The 16104-nt window shown below is 43.0% G+C and overlaps 1 protein-coding gene across 1 annotated transcript in view; it reads right to left on the reverse strand.

Annotated features, from left to right (window-relative positions):
• The window catches only part of LOC146863416 (protein mab-21-like 3), a 157668-nt gene that overhangs the window by 73538 nt on the left and 68026 nt on the right, over nt 1-16104 (reverse strand). The window contains exon 4 of the mRNA XM_085643371.1: nt 4086-4332. Coding sequence (XP_085499497.1) covers nt 4096-4332 — 237 coding nt within the window. The 3' untranslated portion in view covers nt 4086-4095. The remainder of the gene's footprint in view (nt 1-4085; nt 4333-16104) is intronic.

Raw genomic sequence — 16104 nt, forward strand, 5'->3', positions numbered from 1 at the left:
ACCATCCTCCTAGAATAGACTTCCCCTGTCTATTCGGCTATATGAGGACCATGCTAAATTCAAAAGGCTAATAAAAACACGGCTATTTGATGTTTCTCTCTAAATTTCTGGTGACTACTCATGCCAGCCTGCTGTGCCCAGCACCGAGATGCTCCTCTGAGAATGAGTCGTGCGTGAAATTTCAATAATCTAATCTAATATTATTTTCATGATAGTCTGAAAATCATGCACTGGGAGTCTGGCTTTGCTTTTTCTAGCTTCACTTTAACTTTTTTATTAGTGCCTGTGTTTGTAACACTCTTGCTTTTACAAATTCGTACAGGTGTTCTTCTCTTAAATTATTGATAACACCATGCGCTCTCTATGAAATACAATAGAACCTTTCATGTGATCTTTTACTTTCTGCTTTTAGATAATTTTAGTGCTTGGAAAGGAAAGTAGTTGGGGGACAGGAGAAATTGACGATCATTTTATCGCATTTTTTGGGATTGAATTTTCACTTTTTATTTTTTGTAATTAATTATAGTCAATTCATTTTGAGATTACGCATTTTGAATAGTTGTTTTGTTTGTTCTGTCTTTTCTTTCTTTCTATCTGTACTAGCTTTGGACATTGCTCTATTTGGTTGTTTTAGCCTTATCAATAAACAGATTTATGTTATAATAGTGTAATGTGGTTACTCTTTGACCCGATGAAGCGACATTACATAGTCAAGAAACACCTCTTGGCCTTTTCTCTGAGAGATCAAAGATCTGATTTTTGACAAACCTATTTTTTGTAAAAGAATCAACTAATTATAGATTTCCAGAAGTCTCCACCATGATATCTACTTAAAAATAACCTGGAACACTGTATCCTGTTGTGTTTGGATCTCTACTGATAAGAGACCATTATTCTAACAAACGGCAGTGAACATATTAAAACATATGTTACTATATCAGCTTATGTTAACGGTGGAAAATTAAAGCATCTTAATATAATTTAATTCCTGTATTTGTTTTTTTGTTTGTTGCTTTTTTCATATGCCTGTACTTTGTTTCTTTCATTAGTTGATTAAGGAATACACAGAAGGCCACAGCATGGCACTTAAAGCCAGTCTGAAAACTCACTGATCACAACCCTTCAGCCCTTCATCTATAGTGACTAAAAATTAAACTTCCACCAACCGCAGGTTGTCTGCAAACTTCCACCAACCACTGGTTTTCTGCAGACTTCCACTAGCAACTCATTGTGTGTAGACTTCCACTAAACGCAGGTGTTTCACAGCCCTCCACCAACCTCAGGTTGTCTGTAGACTGCCACCAACCACAAGTTGACTGCATACTTCCATCAACTGCAGGCAGCCCGTAGACTTCCATCAACCACTGGAAGTCTGCAGACTTCCACCAACCACATGTTGTCTGTACACTTTCATCAACTACAGATTGTCTTCAGACTTCCATGTAGCATTGTCTGTCTGCAGCAATCCACCAACCGCACGTTGTCTACAGACTTCCAATCAAGTACAGGTTATCTGCAGACATCCTTTAGTTGTTGCCTGTCTGCACACTTCCGCCAACCACTGTTTGTCTGCACAGTTCCACCAACCACTGTTTGTCTGCAGACTTCCACCAACTGCAGGCTGTCTGCAGATTTCCACTAACTGCTGGTTGTCTATAGACTTCTACCACCTGCAGTTTGTCAGCATACCTCCATCAACCGCAGGTTTTCTGTCGACTTCCATCAACTGCTGTTTGGCTGCAGATTACCACCAACCACAAGTTGCTGATATATTTTCAGAAACCGCTGGATGGCTGCAGACTTCCACCAAACTGAAGGTTTTCTGCTGACTCCCATCAACTGCAGGTTATCAGCATACTTCCATCAACCGCTGGATGGCTGCAGACTTCCACCAAACTGAAGGCTTTCTGCTGACTCCCATCAACTGCAGGTTATCAGCATACTTCCATCAACCGATGGATGGCTGCAGACTTCCACCAAACTGAAGGCTTTCTGCTGACTCCCATCAACTGCAGGTTATCAGCATACTTCCATCAACCGCTGGATGGCTGCAGACTTCCACCAAATTGAAGGCTTTCTGCTGACTCCCATCAACTGCAGGTTATCAGCATACTTCCATCAACCGATGGATGGCTGCAGACTTCCACCAAACTGAAGGCTTTCTGCTGACTCCCATCAACTGCAGGTTATCAGCATACTTCCATCAACCGCTGGATGGCTGCAGACTTCCACCAAACTGAAGGCTTTCTGCTGACTCCCATCAACTGCAGGTTATCAGCATACTTCCATCAACCGCTGGATGGCTGCAGACTTCCACCAAACTGAAGGTTTTCTGCTGACTCCCATCAACTGCAGGTTATCAGCATACTTCCATCAACCGCTGGATGGCTGCAGACTTCCACCAAGTGTGGGTTGCTTCAGACTTCCACCAAATGCACCAACCGTTGCTTGTCTGAGAGACTTCCACTATCCGCTGGTTGTCTGTAGTTCAGATTGTAGGCATGGTATGTGATAGCACTCCAGAATAAATGGTATCCTAGCCCATTGAGTTTCTGTATCCCTAGTCCTTATATGTATGTATGTATATTGTCTTTACATTGGGAGAACCTAGTCAAATGGCAGCGAAGAACTGTATGTGGTCAAGGGGTCTTTGGTTATCTTCAAGACTCCTTCCTCCACATAAATAGTTGACTCTTTAGGGAGAGCAGTCGTACCATCATGTCCTAGACAGCCACACATCAAATCAGGCTCTGCAGAATCATACGGAAGCAGCAGCTGAGCTGTATTAAAGCATGGAGAGATTCCTATTCCATATACCCCGGTGTCTTCTTTTAATGGGATGCAGGGATTTTTAAATCAATTTCAAGCTCTTGTAGGAGGACATTATAGCTTGATGACGCTAACAAATACAACTTTTAAAAACAAGGAGTGGGAAGGGAGAGCCGCAGACGAGGAAGGGTGAGAGAGAGGCAGAAAGAGAGGTAGAGGGGTGCAGGGATGTGAGGGAGAACTGGTGGACACCGCAAGAGCTAGAAAAATGTTGCACTATGATGAATGGTTGAAAGAAAGGAAGAAAAGAGTCCCCTTGAGTGAGCTGTGAAGTATACAACTTATCCAACCATAACACAATGCTACAGAAATGCTCCTGGGCGTGACAAGCACAAGAATAGGGTGGAAAGCCATGAAATCAATTGGAGACACCTTAGAAAGACAACAAAGCCACTCAGCCATGAGAAGGGAATGTCCCAAAGCCGACTCTAAGTATATGTTGTGTATTGGAAATAATAGGTTTGCTTACAGGTAGCCAAGACCTAAAGACAAGCATTGTCATTATTTCTATGGGAAATGGAGTGGCTATAAGGTTACCAAATTGGATCTAAGATATGACAAGCCATATGGGTGGGAGCCCAGACTAACTGGGTGACGCCTAAATAGAAGAGCGAATCAAGAGGATGTGGCCTAACAGTTAGGGCGGTCAACCTCAAAGCTGGTGGAACTGGGTTCAAGTCTCTGCAAGGATTCTCAACATCCTGTGATTCTGGGCAAATCCCTTAATCTCCCTGTGCCAAAAAATAAATAAATGAAAGTGTCTGTCTCTAAGCAACTGGTGCTCAAGTCAAGCGCTCTTATACCTTCGGGTCTAGTTCGCGCAACATAAAACTCAAACCAAAAAAAAAGAGGAGAGTTAGGGCATGATTTAGATCTCGGCGGACGGGTTACTCCGTCACAACGGTGAAGGATATCCCGTCCGCTGAAATATAAATCCCATAGGATATAATGGGATTTATATTTGGGCGGTCGGGATATTTGTCATCTTTATGATGGAGTAACCCGTCCGCCAAGATCTAAATCAGGCCCTTAGTTTTGGATCCTGAGGAATCGTCCAAATATGGAGGGCGCCATTTTTTTAAATAACAACAGACACATTTCATCAGTGGGAGAATGGTGCTTGGGGTGTACACAGTCCAAACCCACTGGGGTGCTCTCTTTAAGTGTTCACAATCCCTACACGATCAAATTGGCAAAAAACGTGTGAGCAAATGTGGTATGAGGCCAACATCTGTGCACAATGCGTTGGTGCTTACCTGGGAGTTTTTATGTCAAATACGACATGGGAGAAGTTCTGAACTTGATGACGTCACTCAGGAGCTCCTGCAGGCGGGAGCTGTGCTCCGGTTTGAACAGGTTGACCTCTGAACCCAGGAAGTAATGGGGTAGATTTCCTTTCTGGAGGTAAACCACAAGGTAATCCACCAGCCTTGCAAAGCTCTTCGCCAGGTCCTGCCAGTCGCTCGGCGAGGGGTTCTCCTCACAAGCCCAGAACAGCACGGTCTGTGGGAAGAAACAAGCGCATTGACTAGTTAGGGTCCAAAAGGTGCTCTACACCACCTCATGGTGGCCATGTGCTTGTCACTGCAGTCAATGGGTTTTATGGCATTTGTTTTTGCATGTCTTTTTTAGACGTTTCTGTTTGGACTTTGGTGAGTGGACTGTTTTCTTGTGTTACTTGGCTTTACATGTTTATGTTTTGTTTTATAAATACTGAGGGCCTGATTCACAGAACTAACTTAAGACAAAATCCTAAACTTACTACCATTTTGGTATTCACAGAAGGGACTTACTCATTTCGGTATTCACAGAAGTTAGGAGTCCTAACTTTAGGACTCCTAAATGCCTTCTGTGAATACCGAAAGTCTTAAAATTAGGATTTTTCTCAATTTAGTAGTAGTAAAGTTAGAACACCTAACTTTAGGACTCCTAAATGCCTTCTGTGAATACCGAAAGCCTTAAAATTAGGATTTTTCTCAGTTTAGTAGTAGTAAAGTTACAACACCTAACTTTAGGGCTCCTAAATGCCTTCTGTGAATACCGAAAGTCTTAAAATTAGGATTTTCCTCAGTTTAGGAGCAGTAAAGTTAGAACACCTAACTTTAGGACTCCTAAACTGAGAAAAATCCTAATTTTAAGACTTTCGGTATTCACAGAAGGCATTTAGGAGTCCTAAAGTTAGGTGTTCTAACTTTACTACTACTAAACTGAGAAAAATCCTAATTTTAAGGCTTTCGGTATTCACAGAAGGCATTTAGGAGTCCTAAAGTTAGGACTCCTAACTTCTGTGAATACCGAAGTGAGTAAGTGTTTTCTGTGAATACCAAAATGAGTAAGTGCCTTCTGTGAATACCAAAATGAGTAAGTGCCTTCTGTGAATACGAAAATGGTAGTAAGTTTAGGATTTTGTCTTAAGTTAGTTCTGTGAATCGGACCCAGTGTCCCACTTCAGGGAGGTTAAATTGCTGACTGTGGGAGCTGCTATTCCTTCCCCACACCCCCCCACGCCTCCCCTACGAGACATCAGGGCCCCTATTGTAATTGCATTTGTATAGCGCTTACTACCCCTGATAAGGCGTTGAAGTGCTTTTCGGCGAGTGGCACACTGCTCCAGAACCCAAAAAGGATTAGTAGTGAATTAGTATAGGGAAATATGAAATTAGTTTGAGCGGTGGACATGCAAGTCTGTTAATTGGATTCAAAAGGATAGTCGAGGGAAGCAGTGGCGGCTGATGAATTTTCAAAGGGGGAAGCCGTTAAAGTTAGGGGTTAGTTTGACTTAGAGAGTGGGCCCAAGTGACAGGGAGGTTTGTGGGCTTCCCACCTGGAAAATTTTGGAAGAGAGAAGGGCAAATAATTATTCTCATGTACTAAGGATAAAACGCCTCTGCATGTTCAAAAGTATACCTATTTTAAATTTATTTTAAAGAGGCTACGTGACGGTTTTTATTATATTTCATTGTACTGTAAATGGCACTTAGTTCTCTAAAGAGACTTTGAAGCACTTTACAACTTTACAGAGAATAATATGAATGTCTGGCATACATTTTGGTGGTTTTCAAGGGGCATGTTTGTTTTACAGCTATGGGACATTTAGAAGCTTAAGGTAGAACATTTCACAATAGACGGCTATGAAAGTGGGGATGCCGTGATAACTTTTTATATGTACTGAGGGGCATATTTACAAGGGCTTTATCTCTGCTTTTTTGGCTTACAACCCAAAAAAGCTGAGATAAAACCAGCACCCTATTTACAAGAGGGTGCTAACATGCATAATTGCATGTTAGCACCCTTTTCCCCAACGCCTCACTTTGCATCTCCAATGAGATGCAAAGTGGGCGTTACTGGGCGTACCCAAGATGGACTACCTTGCAAATATCTCTGATGTTTACATCGCGATATTTACAAGGCAGCCCACATGATTTTAGCACACATTAGATTTTGGCGAAAAAACGGCCGTTAACAACTGCTAAAATCCTGACTTAGCCATCCCAAACATAGGGGGTGGATTATGCTGATACGACCTTGTGGGTCGTATCAGCAAGGTTATCGCCCTTTTGCAGGGAACATCACTGGAAAACCAGCGATGTTCCCTGCAAAAGGGCGATAACCTCGCTATCTCTAAGATTTTTATCGCCCTGGAGTAATGCGTTTGGTAAATACCAGAGATAGCCTGCGATAATATAATTATCACTAAGCAAGGCCAGCGATGATTATTGCTGGCCGTTGTTAATATGCCCCTTAGTGACGTTTGCATATTACACAGACGGTGCCCGGTTGAAACTGCTTACTCAGAAATCAGACCGAAACAATCGTGCCTGATTCCCTATATTCAAAAAACTGCGAGCACCGTTGCCAAATGATTGATTATTTACCTAAACGCAGTTTGTGGTAACATTCATTTTATTGCTCCTTCAGCCTGCTCTCCAAACAATCTAGTACACGTGGTTAAATCAAGCAGGAATACAGGAAGGGGTGCCGCATTCTAGACCCATTACTATGATTCAAATATAGCAGTAAACAAACAGGCAGGGAGGGCTCAGCTGGGTTCCAGGTCTCTATTGAGCACTTTCTGTAAGTGAGTGAAGTAACCACACGCAGAGGTTGAAATAGAAACGGGTAGTTTATTGCAGAGAAGACAACTTAACAACCACTCTAGCCCGATGCCAGCACCCGAACACCCCAACCGTCCGAGGTCGAACACCGACCTCCAATCCAATCCAACATTCCGTTATGACATAGTGTTAATAGGAACACTACACACCTTCCCCTTTTTAAGAAAAAAATAAATAAATAAACCTAAAAAACTACATTGAATTATGCTTACAGCCTATATAACAATTAAAATCGAATGAAATCTTTCATTCTACAAGGTGAATGCTTCATGCGAGAACTCCTTCTTGGTTCAATTAACTCTTTGCTAAGCAAAGGCTTCTCAGAAACGACACCTTAGTTCATGTTAGGACCTAACTCAATATTAGCATCTGGAACAGGATTTATTTCAATATTAGCATCATTGGAACATGAATCAGAAGTATTAAAATTGGAGTCAAAACAATCAAACGCATCTAAAAAATTGTGAGAGTCTTCCTTTTCAGTGATAACACCACCCACATGACTTTGTGAAACTGTGTGGATTACTTACTAAATCATTAGATCTGCACATAGAAAGTCGTCTGAAATTCCAAATCTTCCCGCCATCTACTCTAACAGCTTTAACTAAATACTTCTACCACTCTGACAGGATCAGACCATTTTGACCATCTTCTATTGGCAGAGTCACCAAATCTAATACGCACAAAATCCCCCACTTTGACTCTATGATTTGAATGATGGTGTTTGGAACTACCTTTTCTCATTTTGTCTTGGTATTTCTGAACACGTTCCATAATTTTTGAAAAATCCAAACCAGGATCGTACAAATTACCTATCTTCAACCACCAGGGCATAAGCTTTGAGCCAGGTTTCCTACCCCTTAACATTTCAAAAGGAGAACAACCAGTGACTGAATTGGAGGATGACCGGTATGTCAGTAACGTGGCTCTCAAAGCTTTCCTCCACTCAATACCATTCTTAACAGCTAATTGAATAGACTCTTTTATGACTCTATTAAAGCGTTCATCGTGACCATTTGTCTGAGGATTATAGTTAGACACTCTTTTGTGAACAATCCCACACTTACTTAGAAACAAATCCAATTCTTTACTTATGAATTGTGGACCATTGTCCGAAACAAGTTCCGCGGGTAAGCCTTCACGACAAAAAACATTATCCAAGAACTCCACAACCTGAGTTGATGTAATTTTCTCTACAATCTTAACCTCTGGCCACTTCGAAAAGTAATCTATTAGAACCAAAGCATACACTGATTTAGTAGAGGAAAGACACAAAGGACCTACTATGTCAATTCCAAGTTTCTTCCATGGTCCATGAGAATATTCAATAGGAGTAATATCTACAGCCAAAGGTTTAGCTGACTTGTCACTTCTGGAACATGGTACACATTCTCTAACCCATTTATCAATCATACCATCCATGTTTGGCCACCAATAAAACTCCCTCACACGTCGCTTACTACCTGACATACCCATATGACCTTCATGGGCCATATCTACTAATCTTTCTCTGATTTTGCATGGAGGAACAATTTTATCACCTCTAGTGATGATACCTCGCAAATACATGAGCTCATCTCTGATTTTGAAGAACAAACCCAAGTCTTTACACAGCTTCCTCTCTTCAGGCCAACCATTTTGCAAGTATTTCACAACAGTATTCAACACCTCATCTTCAAACATGGCTTCCTCCCACATTTTCTCTGAAATAGCTTCAGAATTTGTGGTTGTACCATAGTTAACATCCTCAATAGTATACGCTACGTCACACTCCTCAACAACATCATTAGAGCTTGAAACATTAGGCAAAGGAAATCGAGGCATGCAATCAGCATGTACGTTCAAACGACCAGGAATATATTCTACAATACACTGGTACTCTTGTAATAATTTGGCAGCTAACCTTGCCAGACGGGCTGTGAGAGTTCTGCCCCCCCCTCGCCCCCCCCGCCGCTAACATATTAATCAAAGGCTTGTGGTCTGTTCTTAACTGAAATTTTGTGCCCCACAAAAATTGACGAAAATGCTGAGCAGCCCAAGTACAAGCTAACAATTCTCTCTCAATTGTAGAATTATTATATTCTGCACCACGTAGAGATCTCGATGCATAAGATACTATATATTCATCTCCATGATTCTTTTGCATTAACACCGCACCTAAACCTGTGCTGCTCGCATCCACGGCAACAATGCATTCCTTTCCTATAGTTAAAGGTCTTAAAAAAGGAGCAGAAATAGTTTCTTTCTTCAATGTTTCAAAAGCTGATTCCTGATCATCACCACAGATGAATTTAGCATTTTTCTTAAGCAACATTCTTAGAGGGAAAACTTTTGAAGAATAATTTTGCACAAATTTACTGTAAAATTCTGTTAGCCCTAAAAAAGAAAACAATTGCTCTTTAGTAGTAGGTGCAGGAGCTTTGGAAATGCTGACCACATAATTTAGGTTTAATGCCTTCACTTGATATTTCGTGCCCTAAATACTCGACTTTATTTTGTCTAAACTTACATTTTGAAAATTTCAAAGTCAAACCTTTCTTCTGTATACTCTCCAATACTGTTTTTAAATTTGAATCATGTTCCTCAAAATCCTTCCCAAAAATTAGAATGTCGTCTTGGAAAGCAATCGCACCAGAACAACCCTCCAAGACTTCCTTCATTAGCCTCTGAAAAACTGACGCAGCACTCGCTAACCCAAATGGCATGCGTAAAAATTGGAACATGCCCTCAGGTGTGATAAATGCTGTCAAACATTTTGATTCATCATGTAACATTATCTGGTGGTAGGCGCTAGCTAAATCTACTGTAGAGAAAACACGAGCTCCTGAGAGAGTGGAAATCAGCTCATGTATGTTTGGTAGAGGGTGTCTGTCAATCCATATTTCTTTGTTTAAACTGCGAAGATCGACACATAACCGAAGATCTCCGTTACTTTTAAGCGAAAGAACTACCGGAGAAACCCATGGAGAAGATTCTATAGGTTCAATAATGTTACGTGTGACCAATTCTGCTAACATTTCTTTTAGTTTGTTGTGATATGCTAGTGGTACATTGCGAACTCTGTGTCTAACAGGAACAGCAGTATCATTGAGAATAATTTTATGCTTAAAGTCAGCATATTTACCCAGAGTTCCATCAAATACACTGGGGTACCTGTTTTTAACATTTAAAACAAACTCTTCATCATTTGGGGAGACAATATACACAGAAGGTGAAGCATTTGGATCTAATTTTATGCCCATCTCTTGTTGGTGAGGCCAACCTAGTATGGATACTCCTTTTTTCGCTACGTATACTTTCCCTTTGCTTCTTCTACCTTTAAAATCCAAATCTGCCCACATAAACCCTTCTAAGTCAATTTTGTTCCCTGAATATCCACCAGGTGTGATATCTGGTGGTAGTAACTCTTTACTTCCCCACAATTTTTCATAATCATTTTTCCCAATAATCTAATACCAGGCACATGAATCAACCATCATGGAAACTTCTTTCCCATTGATCAGCACTACACATGAGGGAAAACCTTTACAATTATTATCATAAACATATGAAATGCAGTTGAATTCACTAAATTCTGTTGAAATGTCTTCTTCACAAGTAACGTAGTTGACTTTCTGAGAAGTTCTACACATTTTCCAAAAATGTCCTGTTTTCTTGCATTTGACGCAAATTTTGTTCCATGCTGGACATCCTTTGTAATAACCCACATGCTCAAAACTACCACATCTGTAACAAATTATAGGATTCCTTCTATTGCCAAATTTGTTTTCCTTAAACCCAGATTCTTTTTTATTTGGAAACGAGGCTCTTTTGGCAGAAAATTGGTTCTTTATTAGGTACACCTCAGATAATGAATCTTGTATTTTCACAGACTGACATTGGGGTTGACCTCTTATTTCACTGACAAATCTTTCTGATTGTTCGATACCTTTAGCGATGTTAACTACCGCACTTAGAGAGGATTCTGTGCCCATCCAAAGTCTTTCTTGTATCTTCTTGCTCTTTGTTTTCATCATAATTTGATCTCTAAGTACTTGTTCATAGTTAATTGTATCAAACGCACAAGACCCAGCTAGAGAACGTAAAGCAGATACATAGTTCTCTATAGATTCATCTTCTTTTTGGGCACGTGAATAAAACTTAAACCTCTCCATCACTATGTTAATTTTCTTTCCAAATCTGATGTTCATTTGTTTAATTGCTATTTCAAAAACGTTAGTTCCTTCAGAGCCTTCAATGGGAGGTAAGTTATCAAATTCTTTAATGCCTTGACCCCCTAAACAATGTCTTAATAAATCCAATTTCCTTTTTGGGGAGCAACCATCTTCCTCTAAAACTTCAACATAGGCCAAAAACATAGGATACTAAAGATCCCACTCCATTTTAGGTTCGCCAGCGACAGGTAAAAAATGTGGTGGCGCTGAAATGTTAGACATTGTGATCAATTTTGATTGAAAACAAACTAATTAAAATTAAATGTTGTGGTGACCTACAGATAATGATAATATTTAAGAAACACTTTCCAAAAAAAACACAAAAACAAAAAACTTTAAGTATTTTGAAGGCAATAAACGATAAAGTCTCACACCCAATATGCTAAATCAGGCAAAATTGGAAGAACCTGCAATGAAAAGTGTGCAGATCACTGACGTGACCAAACGGTAAATAATCGTTCCTTACTTGTAGAAAGATGTGTGAGTCATCGACACTTAATCCACATGTAGAACTGCTTAGTAAGCATAATCTCCATTTGTGTGCTCAAATATCTGTAAATAATAAACTCAGCTTTCTAAAGATGGCTGCCAAGACGCGTCTGACATCACTACGCTCCCAGCATCCCCTACGACAGGGATACTCATAGTACGGCCCGCGGGCCGCCAGCGGCCCGGCAAGCCTTCCTTGGCGGCCCGCGGACCTTGCAGACATCGTACCTGTGCAAGCACCGCTGGTTGCAGCAGCGCGGAGCTATGGGGGCCGGGCCGGGTGATTCTTTTAAAAGCCATTCACTTGTTAATGAGGCTTTGTTGTATTTCACCTCTTCTTAGCGCCCCTGCATCTCCCCTCTGATTGAGTGGAGATGCAGGGGCGCTAAGAAGAGATGAAATACAACAAAGCCTCATTAACAAGTGAATGGTCTTTAAAAGACCTGTGAAGTACTTGGGGGCGGCGGCTGTGTGCGTTCCAGGGAAGCTGACGGGGTGAGGTGACGGACATTTATAATTCTATATATGGGTAGGTGATATTGTAACAGGGGTGTCGACGATGGTTTCATTGTCTCTGTGGGTAACAGTGGAGCAGTGCCCAGCCACACTGTCCTCATGCCGGCCTCTCGACGGGACAGTAGGGAATGGCAGTCAGTCTCTGCTGATATCAGCATCTTTGTCTATGACAGTATAATAAGGATGTTAGCCACAGCTCGTGTCTGAGGTCAGGTTCAAGGATGTCAGTCACAATGTACTGGTGCCTGCGTATGGGGCCGGCACGGTGGTCAGTCACTTCTATATCAGCATCTCTGGGGGGGTGATAGAGGGGCAGGGATGTCAGTCGCTGCTGATGTCAGTGTCTGTAGGTGACATTAGGTGGGTTACTAGTTACTCGTGTACATGTCACACTCTGCAGGTGATGGTCAGTAGGGCTGTTGGTGTCAGCCGTTGAACGCAGCAGGGCAGTCAACCATTGCTAGCGTCAGTATCTCAGTTTATGCGGGAAGACAGTCAGTGTGTTCTTCCCACATAAACCGACGACCTTGTGTTTATCTCCTCCCCGCCCCACATTCTCTCCCTTTACTGCTGGTCCGTTTCCCTGATGGACGGGATGTACCCAAGCGGGCAGGCTCCCCTGCCTTCGAATCTAGCGCCCCCGGGGCACCGTCACTGTGACTCCTGGATGCGCAGGGCAGGCCGGCGGAAGCCCAGGGCAAATATTTTATGCAACGTGGATGGCATTCGCTTATGAGAAATATTCCAGCGGCCTCCCTGGGGCTGTCGTGCAAACATTACACTTCGGAAGCCCTGACTTCCATGCGGGAACATCTGCTCAGGAACTTCTCTTTGTGGCCCAGCTCGGATAATAATAGCGTATTTCAGGCCTATTCGCTGCTGTTTAACAAGTATATTTTCTGTAAACACGTGCTCTCTTTGTCAGTATTTCCTGGTTACTAATAGTTGCCCAAAAACAAGAGACCTCGCCCGGTTGCAGAGCACGCCGATGTGGGCCGGGTGATTCTTTTAAAAGCCATTCACTTGTTAATGAGGCTTTGTTGTATTTCACCTCTTCTTAGCGCCCCTGCATCTCCACTCTGAGTGGAGATGCAGGGGCGCTGAGAAGAGGTGAAATACAACAAAGCCTCATTAACAAGTAAATGGTCTTTAAAAGACCTGTGAAGTACTTGGGTGCTGCGGCTGTGTGCGTTCCAGGGACGTGAGGTGACGGACAGGGGGCGGGGGGGGGGGAGGGGGGGTGTACAACTTTGGGCTGGCTGGCTGGAGCACACATGGAGTCTGCTCAAAAGAACCGGGCACTACTATGTGTATGCATGTGGGTGCAGAGCGCTCGCCTGCCGTACCACAGCTCGCTGACTTTTCACCTGTCAAAAGAGGAAACTGCACACCTAGTCCATCAAGGCGCTGCTGTCCAGGTCGCCTAAACCCTTCTCAGCCCCCACCCTGAGCTCAGCACTCTGAATGTGGAATCTGTCGTGGCACACCCACGCAACACACCGCACATGCGTTCCTCTGTGAAGCACCTATGATAGGAAACAGGGTTTCAACATCAGAGGCAATTTTGATGCAACAGCTGAAGACAGTTAAATTGTTTTTTATTGACAGGAAAGTGAAATATAAATGTTATCTTTAAAAAGGGAAAGAAAGAAAGAATATAAATGAAAGGGAAAGTCTTTGGACCTGCATTTAACAAACCGTGCAAAATAAATAACACCAGGAGACATATTTAAAAAACATCAGGCTCTCATTTGGGTGGGCCTGGTGCAGACAGCATCTGTGTTCAATATCGCAAAAATCTGCCTTCTCTCCAGGGCAGGTGCACCTCTGCTGAGGACAGCGCAGCAGCAACAGACTGTAGTTGCTGGTCTCTCCGTCAATGCAGAGGTCCAGGCAGCACATTGGGAAGGCGAGAGGGATTCCTAAGTACAAAAGCATTAGCCTGCAGAGTGATGCCTGCAGGTCCCGGGGGAACGTTGTGTCCTACTCCTGAAGGTGCACACACTCAGGGTGCGCACTGGCTGTACACCACTTCATATGCCGCGTAGCATTAGTGCACCTATCGACAGCCGGCTTTTCCCTGTGCCACTGTCTGAAAGATATGACGGACATGACAAAGTCTTCCAGGGCTTAATTTGTGCGGGTGTTTGCCAGTGCTTTTAACGCCCTTTATCTATAAACATCGGCATGTATTAACAAGAATCCACCTCGGCTTCCCGTTGCTTTCTTGCCATCCTGCTGTTCCTGCGGCTGGGCTCACTTTTGCCCCCTTGACAGGGGGAGGGAGGGAGACAGGGAGGGAGACAGAGAGGGAGGTAGACAAACGCAGTAAGTGAGGCAGAGGGAGAGAGAGAGAGATAGAGGAAGAGAGAGAGGGATAGGGAGGGAGACAAGGAGAGGGAGAGTGATAGAGGGAGAGTGATAGAGGGAGGGAGGGAGGGAGACAGAGATAGATAGATAGATAGATAGATAGATAGATAGATAGATAGATAGATAGATAGGAGATGTGTGAATGCCGGGTCTGGTGGCTCAGTGGACGAAGGCGTCTGCTGCAGGGGCCTGTGTTCAACCTCATGGTTTTTTGCTCTAGCCCCGCCCCCTCCCCCACTGACCCCGCCCCCACCGGTGCGGCCCTCGGCCACAAACCACACTGTAAATTTGGCCCCCGAGAGAAAGTTTGTGAGTACCCCTGCCCTACGATGTTCCAACTCCCAGCATGCCAAGCGGTTCAGTGAGAAGGAGACCACCGAATGCTTAGCGCTCCGGGTTCTAGATGAATGGCACTTCGAATACGAGAAGAGAATGCAGTTAAAGTGAGTATTTTCTTTAAAAAATTTTTTTACCGTTGCGTGTTTCCAGCTACGTGTAACACGATGAATCTTGAGATATACAGAGTTTCTATAATATACGAAACTACACTGCCGCAGGTGCGATCAAAAGCACTTGAAACTACAATACAGCCGCAGATACATAAAAATAGCTACAAGTTCGAGCACACAATCGCTTCGTAGACAGGAATAATTTCAAATAAAGCGATAATTGCTGGCCATTCAATCCCTTAAATCTCCCGCAGGTGCAATCACGAGCACGCACTAAATTAAAACAGCCGCTGGTGCATTCACGCACTTGAGTACAAATTTAGGGATACCTTAAATAGTTGTTGATTCAAGATGAACGATACCAAGTGAACGCTGTCTATGCTTGACTCCCGCTTGTCGCCAAAGTGTGAAGTAACCACACCCAGAGGTTGAAATAGAAACCGGTAGTTTATTGCAGAGAAGACAGCTTAACAACCACTCTAGCCCGATGCCAGCACCCGAACACCCCAACCGTCCGAGGTCGAACACCGACCTCCAATCCACCCCAACATTCCGTTATGACATAGTGTTAATAGGAACACTACAGTGAGCTCTGTGAAAAAATATAGGGGCAGATTTACAAGCCCCTTGCACCACTTTTGCGTCACTTTTCCCATGTTAAAACGGATGCAAAAGTGGCGCAAGGGGCTTGTAAATCTGCCCCATAGATGGAAACTGTTACTCAAACACGTTCGTAAGTGCATCGCCTGCCCTATAAATAAATAAGCCCATCTCTTTAAAATCCAGAAATACAATTCTTTTGTTTTGCTTTTCAGCATAGCGAGCCTGCTTGAAACCCCAAATGAGAGTGTCTCAGAATGCAATCGGAAGAAACTAGGCCCACGCGGTGACGATCTGACCTCGAAGGACGCGTCATTTCCTGGGGCTGACACCACAGACGTGCAGACACCGCACCAACATCAACTGAATAATCATGTGATCACTTTCAGAAGAAGCCAAAGTTAAAAACAAAGCTAGGTGCTGCTCTGCACATTTACAAACCCTGCAATTACCAGTAACCCATGTCCTTGTGTAATGTAACTGGTCGTATTGTAAAGCGCCCTGACACCTTCGGGTATAGTT

The sequence above is a fragment of the Triturus cristatus genome, chromosome 2_2, assembly GCF_964204655.1.
Source record: "Triturus cristatus chromosome 2_2, aTriCri1.1, whole genome shotgun sequence".
Taxonomy (NCBI): Eukaryota; Metazoa; Chordata; class Amphibia; order Caudata; family Salamandridae; genus Triturus; species Triturus cristatus.